The 20876-nt window shown below is 37.6% G+C and overlaps 1 protein-coding gene across 12 annotated transcripts in view; it reads left to right on the top strand.

The window, feature by feature from the left end:
* The first annotated feature begins 1015 nt into the window (after nucleotides 1–1015).
* Nucleotides 1016–20876, top strand: part of LOC103472665 (sodium bicarbonate cotransporter 3-like) — a 48688-nt gene continuing 28827 nt past the window's right edge. For 3 of the 12 annotated variants that reach the window (XR_534907.3, XM_008422441.3, XM_008422445.3), the window contains exons 1-6: nucleotides 1017–1174; nucleotides 13820–13901; nucleotides 15321–15470; nucleotides 17634–17772; nucleotides 18797–18957; nucleotides 19726–19914. Coding sequence is in view for 10 of the 12 variants with exons in the window: in XM_008422441.3 (XP_008420663.2) it covers nucleotides 1133–1174; nucleotides 13820–13901; nucleotides 15321–15470; nucleotides 17634–17772; nucleotides 18797–18957; nucleotides 19726–19914 (763 nt within the window). In the remaining 2 variants the exon portion in view is untranslated. Of the gene's footprint in view, nucleotides 1175–6708; nucleotides 7137–13819; nucleotides 13902–15320; nucleotides 15471–17633; nucleotides 17773–18796; nucleotides 18958–19725; nucleotides 19915–20876 lie in introns of those variants that run through there. The other 9 variants (XM_081612871.1, XM_008422447.3, XM_008422444.3 and 6 more) reach the window with 6 other exon arrangements.

Genomic DNA, 20876 nt, shown 5'->3' with positions numbered 1-20876 from the left:
TAAAATAAGCTTGATATAAATTGATTTTGGACTAAAGTGGATGAAGGTGAATTTCAACTATTTGGAATATCTTCAAAACTTCACTTACAATCAGAGTAAAATATTTAAGTGAGCAATGACATCTTACCTTTTTTGATTTTGACAATATTGAATGCAAATTAAAATTAAATTTTTCTAATATGTAGGACAAATTAAAAATGAATTTTATTTAAGAAATGTCATATTAATTAAATTGTGTTCATACTGTACCTTAAATGCACTCAATATTTGCTCAAGACTCCTTGAGTCTAAATAAATGCATAAACACAGCAAGCCCATGTTGCTTTAAAAACTGCATTGTTAGTTCTGATGTGTCTTATCTTCGTATTGACAATACACCAAATCTTCTCTATGAGGCCAGGAGTGATGTTTTGTTCATTAAAGCAGATATTGGTATTTTTGGTAGTGTGAGCAGGTGCCAAGCAATGGCCATATCCATTAAGCTTGTCAGGAGAGGGAAATAATGTGTCCTCCAAAATGTCTTGATGGCTGATCTACTAAATTCAGATAGACATTAAATCAAAGTTATCAGAAAAATCCACCTAAAACATGTCACTGTGTATAAATAATAAATTTTTTATGTGAGTTTTACGTTTTGAATTAAATGAACTACACTGATTTCCTGGGATGCACCTCTAATTGGAACCTAATGGATTTGTTTTGTAACTTATTTCCTTGAGGTTATAAGTTACAAACTGCTCTAGCTTAACTCAATTGAACCCAATTATGTGCTTGTAATTTTAATTGTGTATTCCTGTTTTATCAGTCGTCCCTACACAAGCAAGGTATCAACAGCAAAAAAGAAAAAAACATCACCTCCATGCACACGCGCATACAAAAATCCCGCTTGGGACATTTTTCAGGCAACAGACCATTACATCCCGCCCTATTCTTACGTTCTCGAAGCTGATTGGTCATGACAACAGGGTCCTGAACGCTAACTGGCTATCTCATTGTCAACCATGTTAGAGGCGTGTTTCTGTCGTTGGGAGAATGCAGAGCCTGCCCTCAGCGAAGTGTCAGCCGGCCTTTTACAGCTCTTCAACCGGTGACTGAAGACAGATGTGGAGCTGAAAAACTGACAACAGGAGCCATGGACGAATCCAGAGAACAAATGAACCCACTCCTTAGCAGGGTGAGTACCCGGAAAAGACGTTTTAACGTAAGCTTATTGTACGTGCTCGGCTCTTTGTCTGTGTTTGCCAAGCAACAGCACAAGTCAAAGGGATGCTTGATAATCATCCGGTCACTTCTATTGTTAGCCGGTTTTCCTTTTCATACTTCTCCTTAATGGTAAAGGTTATTTTTTACACTTTTTAAAAAGCTACATTTGAACAAAGATAACAAATGTGTTCCCCTTTGCGCTTTGTCTTTTTCCCCCAGGGTTGTTAATAAACCGAAGATCTTGCTCGTTATGATACGTTAATAACGTCCATACCCTTTAGTAGTTTTCGTAAAATATTTCCCCCCTGAAAATTTGAACATTAGCTTTATTGTAAACACTTTAAGGATTTGAAAACAGTAGTAGTCTGGTACGCCTGCCGTGCCTCCGTAAGTCTGTTAGTAAATGGCTGATTAGCAGTTAACCGCTTTAAGCATTTTCCGCTCACACGCTACGTTACTTTACGCCATGTGTCCCATTAGGCTCTACAGCTGAGTGAGCCTCAGAAAAGAAAGGTGGTGCAGTGGCACATTTCACAATTACACCCTCCTCTGCATGGCAATTTTACCATATTCTTTAAATAACCCACTGCTGGTGATCTTACTGTGAAAGATAAGTGGCCAAATGAACGAAACGGAAAAGCATGAGCCTTTCCACATGCCTTACAGTGAAGTTTTCAGTGACTTGTGTGCGGGAATAGAGAACCACATCCTGTCTGCTGGTTGTCACTGCCGCAGAGTTACTTATAAGCGTCGGACCACTGAGTGTTAAGAAGACCAGAAAGAGAAGCTTGCTGGAGAGCTAAGTTTAAAGAGCACAGCGACTGCGTGACATCAGTGGTGGTGTAGGGTAGCCCACTACTCTTCTGCATGTATTTGCTTACTGTATTCATACACGTGTGTGGATTCCCGGAAAGTCAAGGGGTGGCATTATTGCAGAGCACCTCTTACGCCAGAGCTGACCCCCACAGAAAGTAATTAGTCAACGTCCAGGACTGCCACGCTTAAAATCCCCAAGAATATACAATTGTTCATCTTTCAATGGAGCATTCAGATGCATATTTTACAAACCATGAATGTGGTTTCAAACAGGGGGGCATTGTTATTTTATGGTTTTCTTTCTGACCGGGGTTTTTGTTTTGAGGCAATAAAGAGGGAGTCTTTCAAAATGTAATTTCTTGACAAATATGCTTCAAAGCTAATAAGCTGTTATGATATTTTAAATGCTAGTTAAACGCTGTTCAGTTATGACCAGGCTGTTTAACACAGGATATAAAATGACAAACAGCTTTGTTGATCCGGCATTCTCAAATTTATGTTCGAAGGTTCAAATAACTTTTTTTTTAACATTTTTTAGATTAACCAATAATATGGTTTATCAAGAACATTGATAAAGCAATAGTTTAACTATGTGACCAACAACACATCAACACTAATGATGTGTTGTTCAATGTAAAGAATGAACATGTAATGACTACAATTTTCCTTGCTAAACACAAAGCATGACGCTTTGGCCTCCCATGTTTCATTGGGAGGACAGTGTGTTCAAAATGATATGTTAGTTTTCTGCCACATTGTGTTTTGGATTCTAGAAATATATTGTACATTGTGGTTTGATCAGAGGACCTTCTTCCACGTGTTTGCTATGACCTCTACGGCTTGTGGCTTCTCATTACTTTTTTTTCAACAACAAGCTTTTCTTGTCCCAGTCTTCCATAAAGATCAGATTTGTGGAGTGCCCAACTCATAGTTATCTTGTTGACACGTTCATTAAGCGGTGGATCTCTGGAGCACTTCTAGGGTTACCATGGGCCGCTTGGCTGCTTCTTTGTTTATTGTCTCCCTTGCACCACCTGTCTGATTAGGTAGATTCTCGTGGCTTTATAGGTCAGCAGTTGTGCCACACACTTTTAATGCTTTGATGGGATGTCCAGGCATTGGGATACTGTTTTGTAACAATGTCCTACAAATTATCAAGCATACACTAATGGAATGCTATGTGGTTGCCTTTTAAGCATTGGAATATTTACTTTCTCATTTGAAAATGAATTATTTGTTTATTTGAATCTTTTAATGTGTTTTCAATATTGAATAAAATAGGCGTAAATGAAAACTGGTTAAATGAAAAATCAGTTTCTTAATCTGATTAATCGATTAATCTTTGGAATAAGGGATACAATATTTTACTATAACTGTTAGTTGCATCCCTAATGATACTACTAAAATATTTACGATGGCTTTCCTCAATTTATTTTCTTCTTAAAATTAAACATTATTTGCTTATTCAAAAGTACTGCAAAGGACATTTTTTAAAGCATGTAGAATTTTAGGAAATCCTCTGGGGTTTTTCCAGATTTCAAACTTTTTTTTTTTCTATTTGTATTTTTCCAAGCCCAAAGGTGACAAGAGTCCAACTAAAACAATTTTTACAATCAGATTGTACCTTTGAGGTCTAGTTCAGACATCACGCACTCTACGGCTTGTTTTACTGTGCAAACATGTTGAAGTTCTTCTGTGGAGTAAAGAAATCAATTTGTTCAGGATGTAAGATTTAGTTTCTCTAAATCTTACATGTGTGTGTGTAGGTGTGTGTGTGTATATATGTGTTTCAGGGCATCACAGTATTCAGTCTCAGATGACCAAATATGACGCTATAGATTGTGTCATTGCACATTCAAAAACAACCAGCAAAACACGAAGTTCCATCCATAAATCAATAACTTTATCTACAGAGACTCTGCATACTCATCCTTTGTGTGATCATATCTGTCTTGTGCAGCGCTGCCGATCAATTTTGTCCCTCTTTTTTTAATAAACAAATAAATACCTATATACCAGCGTACACTAGCTTATTTAGAGTTGTACGTGATTGTTTATGCACAACTCTATCAAAGTCCAGACAAGAGAGTGATGTCTGGACTTTGACTGGTTTGTCACAGCTGCTTGATTATTTTCTTTTTTATTACACATCCTGATTTGCTGCCACGGTTAAGATCACTGTCCTGTTGCATGATCCAATTCAAGCCCCCCTTCAGCTGTTGGACAGATGGTCTTATGTTTGAATCTAGAAATACTTTCTCATACAGAGAGAAAAGTTTGTGATAGACTTAATGACCTCGAGGTGCCCAGCAGCACACCTCTTGCGGAAGCAGCAGCTAAGCTTTACATGGAAATTCACCTACGTAGGTTGACCGCAATTTCACTTTTTTCATTTTTTTATTGTATCATTAAAATATGGGTTGTAATTATTTGACCTGTAGTAGGTGTAATAGTTTTAATCACTCTCTTCTTTCTGAAAGTAGGCACACTCAAAGAACAAAAACCTGGATAAAGTACAAAGAGGTTGTATGTGCTGCATACCAATTAGTCTGGGGGAATTTTTCCTTTGCGTCATATCGTATGAGTTTAGCAGTAGGACTAAGGCCATTACACAGGCTTGTTCTACATGATTAGTGGAGGTGTTAGTAAATATAATACATCTAGATCCATGGGTCATGGAGGCAATACGTCAGGATTTCTTTGGAACCAATAAATCCAATAATTTTGTGTGAAATTGATCAGCCTTTTCCCTATCACATTATCAAATTTTTTGTTCTTCTTTCCTTCATTCACGTTTTGCTTCTTTCCTTCCTTCCTTTCTTCTTTCAACATGTCATTGAGTCACTCCTGCGCAAAACTGAACATCAGCTGTATCTCATCAGAATATCATTACTCTGCACTTTAAAGGAGGTCAGTTCTGTGTAAACCTCAAACATTTAGTCTAGTGTATTTTGAGATTTTGAAGAAAGACTGAATGGCAATCTCATTCAGTCTTCTGGAGAATGCAGCGGCCTATAAATCTAATAAGGAACTCAAAAGGATTCTCAGAAGAATTTGAAACCAGTCATTTTACTGAGTGGAAAAAAGTGCACAAGTGGAGGACATTCAAAACAATTGCCAACATGTCAAGTTCGGGCCATCAAAGCAAGTTCACCCTAAAAACAGACTGCAATATGCTAAAAGGTACAAGAAGACAAAGTCTACAAAACCCATCGAAGCCTGAATTTATTTCCCACAGTAAAACATCAATCAGATTTTGATACAATGTGAACTTTGATGAAGTCACTGTGGCACATTTTCAACTTCAAATGTGCCACAGAACTGACATCACCAACAACTGCATCAGGTGAAGACAGAATTTCCACATTTTCTTTAGAAACCAGGATGTCATTTATAGTTTCTTCAACTTCACCATGAGGACATACATGCAAGATCACAGAGGGCATCAATTGTTGCTTTAGCCAATTCAGAAGTAATATCTTTAATTTTGTCTTCTGGCTGTAGACCAACTACAGTAGTTTCTTTCTGCGCTTGGAGCCACTACGCTAATGCTGATGACTCAGTTGGACCGAATCATGTTACAGGTATGGCATAAAGAAAGTGCACCTTCTACAAAATCAAGGGTTTTAATGTATGATCGGTCTCGTCTACCTGTAGCTGTTGGACAAACTAACACCTTACAAGTGTTTGAGTTGGGCGTTCAAGCAAGATGCCGAGTCATTTGTCTGCAATACGACCCCAGATCATCACGCCATCATTACTGTGCTTAACATCTGGTGTGAGGGGCTTGTGCTGATATTTCACCAAATGAGGTACTGTGTTACGAGGTGCAAAAAACTCCCACATCACTTTGAACTCTAAACTATTGCAACGGTGGAAAAAAAACACTTTGCATTTCTTCCAGAGAGAATAGGCTGTGTCTGGTTGCAAACAAAGAATATTTGTTATGGGATTTTTATTTTTGGCATTTTTAGGAGGAATAAATGTGAAGGTGTCCTAGTTTTCTTGTATTTTTAATTACATTTTATAGAGCCAAATCCTAGGACTAAATTAATACTTCTCTTAAACATATTATTAGATATGTATTATGGTAGAAAAACACACTATAATTCTGACATGACTGACCTATTTACTTTTTTTTTAAGATTTTTTTTTTTTTATAGCTATCTACTTCCTAAGATGAAACCTTTCAAACAGCAAATAAAATATTTCAGAGAATACATATTCTAATGGAAATTAGGATGCACCTACTGTATTTATTCCACCATTAGATGTCACTCTTTCTGTTGAAATTATTTAAAAATTATTTCACGTTTACCCTTGAGAATGCTGTGCTGGCATTAAGTGTGTCTACCTCTAGATGATGTGTTCAGTGTTCCTGTGACTAGAGATCAACATTAAAATAGCAAAATGATCTAGTTGCTCCTATTTTAGAAAAATGCTCTTTTGACCCACTCGTGGGAATTTTTGTTGCATACAGGAAGCAGGTTGACAGCGGATCTTTAGATTATTAGAACTTGTTGAAAGACACACCTAACCTTGATGCTTTGACTGGGATTGTATAAGTCAAAGTCATAGGAACGTAGACATTTGGAGTCTCATGAATTCACAGCAATCTGTCCTTTTTCAATTCACTGCAGACTGCAGGGAACACCAACCCCAGTATTTATTTTTGTTGGGGGGGCGACTCTTCATTTATGACCTGAATACCTCAGCGGCTAAGGACTTGTATGTCCTCCAAATGTGAATGTGTGCCCTTCGTCTGATAGCGTGCATGTGTGTGTGTGTTTGTGTGTTTATAAGCTGTTGGCTGGGTGAATGAAATATTCATGGAGGCATGGTGGGATTGGCTGCCGTGCATGGAGCAGGGCTGATGGGGTAGAGCGGAGCACAGCACTGTGTGTTCTGAAGCAGCTCGCCTTCCCTTTGTATAAAGAGATGAGCAGAGGAAGAGAGAACAGACGAGTGTGACACTGTCGCTGTTCACGCTCGGCTCACAGGCGTCCCCCGTACAGCGCACACAACCGCCATAGAGAAGGAACTGTCTCTCCTGCTTCTGCTTTGCGGATGTTTTGGTCTAAATGGATGAGCAGAGCAAAGAGGAACATGTGCTCACGGTATGTCTGCTCCTCAATATTTGTGTTTGTGTCCTCAGCATCCGTGTTCTGCACTTGGAGAAGAATCCACAGGCTCTAGGTGCTCTGTGCCGCTTGTGCGTTTGTATTGATTTGTCGGCTTGTGGTCGTCTCCTGTTATGTGCTAATGAATGGGGGCTCTGTGGTTACCACATTTGACCAGAATGAAAAAATATTATGTGGGGAAAGAAGAGGTGATAGTTCTTGAAACTGGATGCTTTTTTTTTATGTGCCCCTTTATTGGTCCAAAGCAACACGAACGAGAAAAAGCTATCAGAGACAATTATGGCTGCTTGAAGGAACGGGACAAGCAAAATGGGAAGGAAGCGGGGGAAGAAAAAAAAAAAAGCTGCGAGAAAATGGGTCTTTCAAGGTAACAGAATCAAAACACGAAGCTTGCTATCTGTAGCAATGATGTCCATTAACTGAGGGAAGAATAACTGAACATTTAAAAACTGATAAGCTCAAAATTGGAGCGTTGGGCTTAAAGGAAAGATCCTATTTAAATACAGAGAGAGGTAAATACAGAGACTTTTTTTCTCCATTCAAAATTGCTGACATGAAGTAATCCCAGCTCTTCAATAAGATAATTAAACCACAGATCTCTGGAGACGTTATGTAGTGGAGGCTAGTGTGAATGTGTTTGTGTCCCACTCAAAGGTGATGGGTCTCTATGGGAGTAAATCATTTAGGGGCTAGTCAGCAATGCATAGCTGCCTTATAAGTTCTATCTTTGTGTTTGTGGCATTTTAACAAAACCTGCTGAATCCCATCAGATCCTTGGGTTTGGGAGAAACTGAACTGTGCAAAAATATTTGCCCTTTTACAAAGCTGTTCTCGCTTTTTTCAATGTAATGTGTTGGGTCACCAAACAGACCTGAGTGAAAATATAACAATGATTTCATTTATTATTAAGGAGAATGCTGTTCAAAACAATATGACCCATTCAAGAAAGTAATAACCCCCCATAAACCTATTTGATTGCCATTCTATCAACTACTGGTAGTTAGATCACTGGAGAGGTATTTTGGCCCACTCTTCTCTGGAAAATTGTTTTACTTCAATCACACTGGAAGGATTTCAAACATGAATGGCCTGTTTAAGGTGAAGCAGCTGCATCAAAGTAGGTTTTTGGAGTCGTTAACAAGTGGACCCTCTGGTGCGTTGGAATCATTCAGGTGGTCTTCAGTTTAAGATAACAAACTGATGGCCAGACTGTCTCCTTTAGGATTTTCTCCTAGAAAGCAGAATTAATAAACATAGTAAATACGCAAAGCAGCCCAAGACCATCACACTTCCACTATCATGTTTGTACTTTGGACAGCAGTGGTTTTTGATCTGGAACTCTCTTGTGGGAGTCCTTTTTGCTTAGTCTTTTCCTCACGATCGGTGGCCTTAATGAGGCCAGTGAGGCATGTAGTACTTTAGATGTTCTTTTGAGTTCCCTTGTGGCCTTCTGGATAAGTCGGTAATGTATCCTGCAATAATTTTGGTTAGCTGGCCACTGCTGGAAAGGTCACCACTGTTCCAGGTTAACTCCCTTTCTGAATATTGGGTCTCAATGTAGTTCACTGGAGTCACATAGCTTGATAGTTTTGGATTGTGGCATCCCATATTGTCATATAATTGGGTCATTAAAACAGTTTTTTGTTTAAACTTTGGTTATCTTTGTATTAAAATTGGTGCTGTGATGGGAACCACATAAGTGAAACCAAAAGCAAAAAGGGAAATATGTAGGAGGATGAATACCTTTTATTCATGTTGTCCTGCACTTAGATCTGTTGCATTCACTGATCAGAAAACTTTTTTTTCTGTAGGTTGATGGTTGGTCATGGCCAGTCAAGCTAAAAATCATCTATGTTTTTTGTCACAGCCTTTGTGCAAATTTGTTCAAACATGCTATGGTAATAATTACCACTAAAAATGCTTACCCTGGCTATAATATCATTGTTAACCAGTGTATTTCACTTTTAGTCATTTATCTGTATCTACATTTCAGACACAATCTTTTAATTTGACATCATTGGCTTCAAATAATTGCAATTATTCTCATTTGTAAAGAAAATAGTGCATTTGGCAGCCATTTGAGCTTTGACTGTAATTTTAAAAGACTGGTCTCTCCCACTATGCAGCACATCTGTTACAATACTCCCTGTTGATTGGATCAGTTCCCAGTTACTGCAAGGCTGGCAAAGAGGGAATCGGTCGTGTTGGCATGTTGTGTGGCTAGTTGCTCATTTCACTGCTTGCTTGGCAGCTATGTGAATATTTCTCTGCCCATGCAAACACGTTAGCAGCCTGGCTCTTAGAAAAAGTTCATTTTTATAACTAATTTGCTCAACACTGGTGTTGCTTCTTTAGGTGTGAAATTTAAATGGTGCTCGTTTTAATCACAGTATGTAAATTCTTTGGATTCTTGTTGCTATCACAGTTGTTTACCACATAATGCTTTTACTGTAGTGGCATTACGCTGCTCTATCTGGCTTCAATAACTTTCCTCCAGGCTGAACCTGTTATTGGTTGAAAACATCACAGCACACACTGTAAAAATTCAAATTAGAGTTCCAGAACCTCACAGAGTGGGGCTGCAATATTTGAGGAAAGTGATGTTTTGGCCACAGCTGGGTTTTATGGCAAACCAGCTGTTGAAGACCGAAACATTTGAAAATGCTGGAGCAAGTAAGAGGCTTTGAATTAGGACAGAATCAGACTAAATTAACTAAACCTCGAGATAATTCAAAGAAAACTACTGGTGCATCCTTAGTCCTGTGGGAGTCATGGGTCTTTCTCTTAGCACCACTTCCAAACGAGTCATCCTTATTTCTCTAATCTTACTGTTACAAACTTTAACACAGCAGTCTGGCCCAGACCATTGCTGCTGCACACTGGTGGCTGCAGAAGGACGTCAAAAATACAGCTCTGTTATTTTCTATGAGGCAACCCTCACGGGTAACATCTGGTTGCCGGCTGATGTTCCAAGCCCAGCGATCCTTTTCACACCTGTTTTATTAAGGAGGGTCAGTGCGTCTAAAGGGACTATAAATAAAACTGTGACTACATTCTGGATCGTCTAGCTGCTCTTATTTTGTGCTGCGCTGTTCTATGCTTTAAAAGAACAGTGCAGTTTGTTGGTTGTTGTATTGTTCATAGATTTGACTCAGTGTTAAGACAATTGCAATATATATATATATATATATATATATATATATATATATTTATTGCTGGCAATCGAGTTCTTTTTTTGCAAATTACGTGCATTTTTAATTGATTAATTTTTAGTACTCATCCTGTTCCTTCAAGTTATTTCAGTGATCAAGTGGGATTTTTAATCATTAATAGAAGAGTACCATCAATTATCTCTATGTTTGTATAATTTATGGTCATATTTTGAACATATATTTTTATGCTTAGTTTGCTAAGGAATGTAAGCATATGTAGACCAAGCATAATGTAGACCAATGAGTATGATCATAATGCTGCCCCTGTTTTTCTTCATCTGTTGTAGTGTTTTATGAAGTTTTTTTTTCCTGAGAAGTAATCGACTCCTGTTTACTGTTTAATGATCATGTGATCTGTAAATACTTTATGTCTAAAGTCTTACACATTGGTTGTTTGAGCCCATAAGCTGACCAAGTCCTCATATGGCATCCACTGTAACAGCAGGATTAGCCATCTACTCTTTGGGCATATAGTGTGGAAAAAGTTAATAGATTAAATATGTTTTGCTTTTATTTGCACACCATATATTGTCTATCCTGACCTCTGAAGCACACATTATAGCAGCTGTTTTATTAGCAAACTTATTAATTAGTGAGTGGGGCTTTTGAACAGACCTTTCCACTAAAATTAAACAGCATCATGAAAGGCCAAATTCATCTTATTTGCCTTTTAAAACTGAAGTAGATTGATCTATTTTCATGATTTTGTTGGTATTACACTGATGGGTTTGTGAAATATAAAAATATTTATTAGTGGTGGGACTAATATGTTCCGAAGTGCATTTTCAGACTCAAGTCTAGCTCCTTTACGTTCGTCTTGATATTTTACCTTTCAAATTATTAAAAGGCATTTTAATTTTGTTATATCTACATTTCTGATTTAGAGGAAAGCTACAGATTAAAATCCCACATTCGGCAAATAAAAGTACATTTCTCAATCCTAGCTGAAGTTTTGTCTGATTTAATATTTGTCTGTAGAAAAACAGGTGGCATTGTTTTTTATACAGTATATCAATTATGTTATGGAACCAAAATCACCAGTAAGATTTAAAAAAAAGCATATATTCTATAAATGCACACAATTGTTAACAAAAGGCCAGACTATTTTATGCTGCGGTTCCACACGTCTGTGCTCTGTCTACAGTCCTGTATTCATGCTGGCTTTTCTTACTCGGTTGGCAATTCCTCCCTCCTACTAGCCTCCCCCCAGTGACGTTAGCCATTTAGGCCCTCAAAGCACAGCTGTGGTCGAGGAAAACAGAAGCGATCTCACTGTCCTCAACCTTTTGCCTCAGGGACTGTGGCAGATAGACTGGGGTTTATTTTTGACAAAGCTATGTGACAGGTTTCATCACGTGTTCTCGGATTGTTCCAAGAAACGTGGGGTTGAGGGCAACACGCACTCTAACAAGTGCTTATAGCTTGCTAAGCTGCCATGAGACGGCATGCACGTAAACAGTGATTCTTGATTCCTGACAAAAAGCTGCTGTAAATCACACAGATTTTCTGGATAAGTGTTTTAAGAAGCAGAGTAGTAAAGTAGCAGTTATTTCGTCAGAAGTAGTTTCACACAAGCTAAATGCCTTGCCTGTAAACCTTATGTGATTTCTGCTAAAATAAAACATAAAGTCTACACCAAATTCTGTGTTAACTCAAATAAAATGCCACGGTGATTCTTTGTTTCTAATTGGAAGTTTTATTTTAGTTTGTCACAAGCTAAGAAGAAGAAGCAAATATGTGGAAGAAGGCTTTCTGGTCAAATTCAACCAAACTTTAACCAAAATGTGAGGAGGAAAACACAAGAAACACACAGTAAACATGGTGGTGCCAGAATCATACCAGGATTACAATGGAATTATTTTCGATGTGTTAGAATGGCTTTGTCAAAGTAGAGACCTAAACCTAACTAAGGAATCCATGGCAAGACTTGAAAATTGATGTCGACAGGTGGTGCTTATCCAGAATTATGAATTATGTAGAATTATATGTGAACTTCAAGTGAAATAGGAAAGTAGACTATGAAGTAGTATAAACCTGGCAGCACACCCTATGGGTATTTCTACGCCCTATAACAATGTTTGTCTAAAATAACATTTTCCTCTTGCAACATCACATTTAGTGGAAACACACCGAATATGTAAACAAGCCGATCCTATTACAGTGTGCCCAGCATGTCCACCTTTGTGGTACTGAAAACCAGCAAACGTACATCTAACGAAAATAGGTCACGTTCCAATGAGCTGATATTAGGTTTGGAATTTCCCCCAGTTGGCCTAAAAATTCAGTGAATGCAGACACATGTATTTTTTTGCAAACCTTTGTTCAGCATCCCCTAGCAGGATTTCTGTTGGGTTCAGGTCTGGTATGTAAGTGTGATATTGCAACACGCCACACACACACACCAGCGTTCCATTGTAAATTCAAGGCTCTTTTTTGGGTTTATTGTCTTTACATTTTACATTTTGTCTTTAAAAGGAGAAGCATTTTTCTTTTGATTTTTATTGTACTGCAGTTCTGTCTTTATTTTTTAGAGACACATTTTCTTCATTTTTCCATTCAGTCTGAAATATTCACTCACATAGGGAAAAGAATCTGCGGAGTGTTTGGATGTGCATCAGGTTTGCTGTGTGTTAAGGAAGGAATAGACTTATGTCTCTGTTCCTGTGTGTTTCTTTTTTAATGTTTTTAATTTGGCAAAATGCATATTTTTGGTGTTTATGTGTGTATTCAAGTACTGTATTAATTATATCTGGATGCTTTAATTTGATATTGATTGCCAGGGGGTGTGTATATTTCCTGCTGTGTATCACTGGGGCTCTTTTTCTCCCTACCGGAAGCCATGGAATCATTCATGTTTTCATAATAGTAATATTGGACTGCATATTCTGAAAAAGGTGTTTCTCTTTCTAATTGCTGTAGTTAACCTATTGGAATTGCTATGAAACATAACCTTTATGGCATGAGTCATTAAAAATAGGTACAATTTTATCAACACAGACTAATTAGTGTGTGGAACATTACCCATAGATAAACCCTCATAACCCATAACACATTAGCTAAGTGTAACCTCTCTTACACTTAGTTAATGTGTAAGAGAGCTTGCTGCATAATACTTATTACCAAGGTCTCGTCAAATTTCAAAACAGCATGTCAGCTTCTGTACAATATTTGACTGTAATTGAAAGGATTACATGCAGTATAAATTAACACTGATTCTGGAATGTACTCTAATCAAAACTGAAATACCTAATTTATCGTCCTGTTTGCCCGCTCAACAAAACTATTAACTTTAAAAAAAACAAACATCTGTTTTTCTTCTAAAAAGACTTACAATCTGCAAGACATACTTTATAATTCTGTTTAAATGTTTAATAAACAGAATTTGACAACAGAAAAGTGTCATACTGTTGATTTCTTGACTCTTTCCTTCGTTGTCATTATTTCCAGGGTCTAGATGAGGAGGCGTTGGTTGACCACGGGAAGACCAGCTTCACCACTCTTTCAAACTATGAGACAGAAGATTTGGAAAGTAAGTACAAAGCCTTTCAGCTACACGTAGTTTACTAGCAGTTAACAGTTGTTTTTTTTCTTCTGTTCAGTAATAAATCGAAATATTTGGTCCTTTGAGGGAAAAAAGCCAATTTATCTCCGAACCTAACCTTGGGTGATGCTAATGGATATATATTTTTGTAGTAATTGTGATGTTTATGGCAGATTAAAAAAAATAGTTTTAATTTTTTTGTATATAACTGTCATTGATTTTTATTTATTTATTTTTTTTAGGGAAAATGAAAAGAAAACCATTTGATAATTTCCTATGGAGTTTCATATGTAAAAATGTAACAGACACCATTTAACTCCATTAAAATCCAATCAGCAGAAAACAGCTGATGAGTTTAAGCCGTATTGCTCTCAAGAGTCTTGGAAACCAATAAGCAGTGGAAAGAATGGAATCATCAGTAATGTGTCTGTATCTGTATGGAAACTCTAATGGCTCTAATTTCCTGTTGACATCACTTTGTGGTAAACAAACCGCACATTTCTGTCATTATTTCATTAACAGCGAAGTAAGAACCTTTGTTTGTACCCACTACGTAATGGTGAATGTTAAGAGTGCACACGCAGTTACAAAAGGCTTTTTTTTTAACACACGTGGTGTCATTTATGATTTAAAGTAAATAAATTTTCATCAGAGGCCACATATTTACTGTGGAAAATAATTAAATCTGTCAGTACCTCGGTTTTCAAGTTTACCTCTTCCCCCTCCATTGCTTTTTCTCATGGTTCACTTTATCCATATTCTTCACATTGCCTCCGAGTTTTTTTTCCTCATGCTGCATCTTGGTGTCATTTCTCCTGAGTTTCCCCTCAAATCAAAGAGAAATGACTCATCCGTTAAAAAAAAATGGGTATCGGCAGAGTATGTTGGGTGAAAATAGGCCAGTTTATTTCGGAACGCGGTTCCTTTGTGGGAGTAACAATAATGATGAGAAGCAGAGGGGAAACAACTTAGAAGAGCAAAAGTTAAATGTTGTACTCTGGTTTTCGTCAAGTAGATTAACTTAAGCTTTCCAAAGAAATGGAAAGAGATTCCTTCTGTCTTATCGACAGTGTTGTGTTCTTGATTCTAATGTCAGCTCTTGAAGCCAAAACTATTTTTACCTGTTATCTAAGAGCTTAAGGTTTTTACGCTTGTGAAAACAAAGTTGATGTACTCAATTTGAAATGTTAATATTGTTGTTGCAGTTGTTTCCTTTAGGAAAGAATTAAACTAAGAATTTGGTTTATCTTTCTATGCTTTTATTTGCTTACTATGACAAAAAAAAATAATATTTTGCTTTTGAGATAGATGGGAAGTCAAAGTACATGGCATGCTTGGCAATTGAGACAGTCTAAAATAAAGTTGCTTGTGCGTCATTTATTAAATAAAGTTTCCTTTCTTTCCCAGGTCACAGAGCTGTGTACGTAGGGGTCCACGTTCCATTTGGAAGAGGGAGCAAACGGCGGCACCGCCACAGAGAACGCAGACATCACCGAAAGAAGAAGGACAGAGACTGTGAGGAGGAAAAGGAAGATGGAAGAGAGTCCCCCAGTTATGGTTCGACTCTGTTTTTATTTTAAGTACACCATGTCAAAAGTAAATAACTCATTGCACTTTCTTTTTGCAAAAGGTTATATTCCTGTTTGACTTTCTACTGTCACTCTTTTAATTTCTGCCATAAAAAACCTCTAGGTCTCCCAGATTATTTTATTAATGGATCCTTTGCTGTCACAAACCAGTAGATCAACAACTGATCAACTTAAAATGTGTAGATTTGTTTGAAGAATTCATTATTCTTTTTTTTTTCATTTACTGGTACTTTTAAAATGTATTTCTAATTTACAATTACTGCATTATCAATTGCTGAGTACGTATTATTGTTGAGAACGTAATTGTAATATGCAGAGCGTACGGTTTCTTATTTGTGTAGTTTACAGCGGACTGTCCAAGCTGAAGGTGATTACACAGCAGGGTCAGGGAAAGTAAAATCCGATCACAAGCGGCCACTCGAAATGCATCCTGAGACCTGCCTAAAGCTCACTGCTTGGGATTAGATTAGGCAAGATGCATGGGAAAAAATAACAGCTAATAGTTGTTTACGTTGTCCACTAAGGTTTACGGCAATCACGTACAAAAATGCATCAAGTAAATCCCAAACATTGTAGAAAAGGGTAGTTTAAATTGGACAGAGCCTTAGTTTGGCATTTTATTGCGTTACAGTGGGTTTCATTTGTTATAATCTGCTTGAGCAGGGTAGAAGCCACACATTTCTATAGTGCCTGGAAGGAATAATATGTGCTGGGATGTGCTGCTCTCTCTCATACTGCAATGCAATATATTTCTCTGCTTTCTGTGCTCGTCATCTTTCAGTTCTCTCTGAAGCATTCATTGCTAAAAAGCTTTAAAGGCCACTGTGAAGCAGCGCCTGACAGGTTGATGGTCGTGACATTTTAAGTGATGTGTGCAAGCACCTTGTATGGAAAAAGTAGCTGTGCCGTCAGAGCTGCAAGATATAAAAAGCAACAAATAAAAGCTTAACACTGAAGATATGCTTAAAAAAAACCCATCTTGGTATTTGAATACATCCACTCATGTTTTCCGTCTGGTTCTAGATCAGCTCTGGAATGTTGCTACACATAAAAGTGGGGAGTATTAGGTTTAATAAAATTAATGTTAAAGGTTTTATGCTGTTTTTGAAATTGTTTTCTTAACACACCGATTACTTTCAGTTACCAACTAGTTGTAATGTTCTGAAAGTTTATTTTTTATAGCCTTAATTTTAAGTCTAAAATATGTATATCATTTGAAGAAAAAATAAAAAAGTTGTACTTTCTCCGAATAGCACCATAATCTTCAAATAGTACAAGTACCACTACTGATACTTAGAGGGACTTCTGAGAAATGTTATGTTTGGCCAGTACAAATACTTCTATGCACTTTTTCTTTACCTCTAAAGTTGGAAGTTTGATCTGGGAATGACATCAAGCTGGCAAGTGTGTGTTTTCCGGTATTTTTGACTTTAAACCCCTGTGGCAACCTGTTCACCAAATAAGGTTGTATAGTACTGTGTGTGTGTGTGTGTGTGTGCGTGCGCGTGTGTGTGTGTGTATAGGAGATTTAATGAGACACAGATCACTGGAGGTGCTGTTATTATGCAGACATTATGCATTATGCATAATGCGTTTCTCACTGTGTTCAGTATTGTAGCTCACATTACTTAGATTCATTTCCGTGACTGAAATAGATGTGAAAAATGTAAAAGGAAAAAAAAAAAGAAAGCACAAGGCAGCTGAGAATGCAGACGAAGTTTGCCAAAGAGTGAAGAAGTTACATTTGGCAAGGTCCACCCAAAACAGTAGTAGTGATTTTATAAGCCTCTGACTAAATTATGAGTTGACAAGGTGGAGGTTTTTATTTGTGATTTATTCAATGAGGATAAGAGAGTCAGGGGTAAAAATTTTGCTGCAGTAGATTGGGAATTTATTAAAAACGACACCCTGTGGAGGAATGAAGCCGATTTACGCCAGTATCGGTACATGATGTGACCTGCGGACTTCGACAAATGTTTTATTCTGATAGAGCAGACATAAGAAATTAAAAGCTGCTTTCACAGAACAAATTTAAAAAGTTGTGTTTTATATTGCATAAATGTCTTGACATTTTATTCATTCTAGTCTTAATGAACATGCTATTAATCTATTGTAATTTCTCTGTGTTCAGACACACCTTCACAGAGGGTACAGTTCATCTTAGGAACAGAGGACGATGACCTCGAGCACATCCCTCACGACCTCTTCACTGAGCTGGATGAGCTGTCCTTTAGAGACGGTGGCGCGACCGAGTGGAGAGAGACCGCCAGGTTAGAATAGCAATGAAAACATGAACAAGTTGATAAAACATGAAAACAAATAAAGATCTTCTATAGTTGTCTAATTATTCGTTGGTTTTATGAGCAAATGTTAGTGATGATTTCTCTTTCAATTAATGTGGTTCAGCTAAAATGTTATTATTCATATCTAAGTAATTGTGAACCATATTTTTAGTTTAGTTCACTTGTGTAGGTTTTTAGCTTCTAGGCTTTTAATGACTGAACCAAGGGGTGGGCAATGTGGATTTAAATTTTTATCAAAGTGTTTTGTGGTGTAAGCATGACATTTGATAAAAGAGACAATAACAACAATTTATTCCTTCAGTTTTAGATAACTGTATGGCTATGACTGCATTCATATAATATGCTTTCTTACAACACCAGTCACGTGATGTGATTTGTATCACTTAACTGCATTCATTCATATTTTAAAATCTATTAATATTTATTCTCATTGAACAAACACTGGAGAAAATATTAAAACTAACAATCCCAACAATATAGTTTTGGGGGATTTTAAACATCATTAAATGGAAATTAATGTGACAACGATAAATCAACAATCTTGCAATGATTAGAAATTGATCACAATTAATGCTAAACGATACAATAAGTGCCCACCCCTAACTGAAACTTTATTTCCAGGGTGTATTTATCTGCAAAACCTGGGCTCAACTTCCGATTTTAATATTTTCACAGGTTTGCTTTTCCAAACCTTTTAGAGTTAGAAGTGGAATTAGTGATTTTTAGATGCCTGGTATCCCACAGATTGTTTTCTAACAGAAACATGTTCAATTAGTCACAGATTTGGAGTATGAGTCATCCGGCTTGCACTGCTTCTGTTACACTGCGTGCTCTGTCGGATGAAATTTGTCAAAGCAGTAAAATGCAGTCGGCTGTGACGAGAACACTGCAATTTTTTTAATTTGACGGTTGAAAGGCTAACGAGGAGGTTTTTAAGCGCAGCTCTTTTTTTTTGCTCCTTCACGTGAAACATTCTTTCTGTGTGCGTCAGATGGCTGAAGTTTGAAGAGGATGTGGAAGACGGCGGAGAGCGGTGGAGTAAGCCCTATGTGGCCACGTTATCACTACACAGCTTATTTGAACTACGCAGCTGCATACTGAATGGCACCGTCATGCTGGATATGAGGGCCAACAGTATTGAGGAAATTGCAGGTACAAACACAACTCACTGGAATCTCTCAGATGTAATATATTCATCATGGTCATAAAGTTCATATTAATTTACTGTGCTTACTGTTTTACTTGAGGGACAATTCCAGGAGGAATTTCAAAAGCAATAATTGAATGAATTAGAATTTATTTTTGATGTTTTTAATCCACAAAGGCCTCACGTTTTGCATTCAGATAGAAATAAATATATGTAGTCCTACTAATAATGGACCAGATCTTCCTTTGGAAGACAGCCCTCGACCAGATGCTTTTTGTAATTAACATGTTTGTGGGCTAATCTCGGCAGGAACATTAAGCCATCTTCTTATAGGTGGCTATATAATTGGTAGAGTTCATTTAAACTCTGCTTGGCGGTTCTTTTACAATGAAAGCATATTTCCTGTTGTAAATTATATGTTCTCTTTTTGAAAAGGTCAGGCAGTCCTAAATAAGATTTGTTTTGCTCGACTGAGTGCAGAAATGGCTTTAGTCAGAATTATGCCAGAGGTTTGTGTGTGTGTATTTGAGCCTGTTTTTATTATTTTGACCCTGTAGAAAATACTAAACAATTTTAGTTTTGTGTGCCCATTTTTTGTTTGGCATGTGATCATTCCACCACGCAAACGCAACAGTTGAAATAAATAAATAAAAGCCCAAAATAAAATGACATTTAAGCTCATGGGTGAATGGAAAGTTTTCACCAGAACTGTCATGTTTGGATTGTGTAACCCTGCGTGTTTATCTTTATATAACTGTCTTTGTGCGTTCCAGACATGGTCATAGACAGCATGGTGGCATCTGGGCAGTTGAAGGAGGATTTGCGCGCCAAGGTTCGGGAAGCAATGCTGAAGAAGCACCACCATCAGAATGAGCGGAAGCTCAGCAATCGCATCCCTCTGGTGCGCTCCATTGCTGACATAGGCAAGAAACATTCTGACCCACTCTTGCTTGAAAGAAACGGTGAGATCCTACAGAGCACTCACATTTCTTGCTCTTCCATCTATTCAACCACTGGGGAACTGTGCTTAAAAGTCCACTGTTCAAATCCCTCACTTGCCAGCATAGGAGGTGGATGGTCAAAGTGAGTAAAATTTAGAGAAATCTGTTAGTCCCCTGACTGGAAGAGAAATTTGGGTGCTAAAAATTGTGCTAACCCGTATGGCTGGCCTGTCTTTGGGGTTTGAATTAATTCCTGATTTTTCTCCTCAAAGTGTCATTCCAGTGACGATGCCCTACGCACGACCGTGCCTATGGTGTACATGTTGTAACATGTTGGTTAAGAAGCTTGAGATTTCAATATTGAATGAGATGTCACATTCTTCACTTCTCTGCCTGTCGTTTTCACTCGACTTGCATTTCATGTCATTACACTGGAAATTTGAAAGGTTGGTGATGGCATTTGTTGCAAAGTGAAAGGTGTGTGACCAAATTGACATGTATTGTTGTGGCAGAGCTCTTGTTTGCTTGCTGTGCACAGACATCTTGTGAGCTCATCCTTTGCAGCATGCTAGCCTTAAAACTAGAGGTGTTGCCTTTATTCAGTCACAGTGCTTGATTGGTTCATTAAAAGTAGAGATGCACCGATCAGACTTTTTTCAGCTACCAATACGGGTTGTAGCTGATTAGTGCTGTAGTCTCCATTTGTTTTTCTCAGAGGATAACTCAAAAGGATAAAAAAAAAGTCAATTCAGTTTAATTCAATTCAGTGCAGCCTTCCTGTTATCTGCTGAAAGTTTAACTCTCTCCTGCAGCGTCATTTCTTTGAAATAACTTCCTACATCATCTCTGATCTTACTTCTGAAGACCTCGCTGATATTTAATATAGCTCAACAACCTCTATTGCTTGCAGTCAAACAGCTCGAACTGGCTGCGTTCAGTTATCCTTTTCGACTCTGCTCTATTTCAATATTTCTGATAAAACT

The sequence above is a fragment of the Poecilia reticulata genome, chromosome 11, assembly GCF_904066995.2.
Source record: "Poecilia reticulata chromosome 11, P_reticulata-male-v2, whole genome shotgun sequence".
Classification (NCBI taxonomy): domain Eukaryota; kingdom Metazoa; phylum Chordata; class Actinopteri; order Cyprinodontiformes; family Poeciliidae; genus Poecilia; species Poecilia reticulata.
The sequence above is the reverse complement of the archived record's forward strand: the minus strand, read 5'-3'. Positions and strand labels throughout refer to the sequence as shown.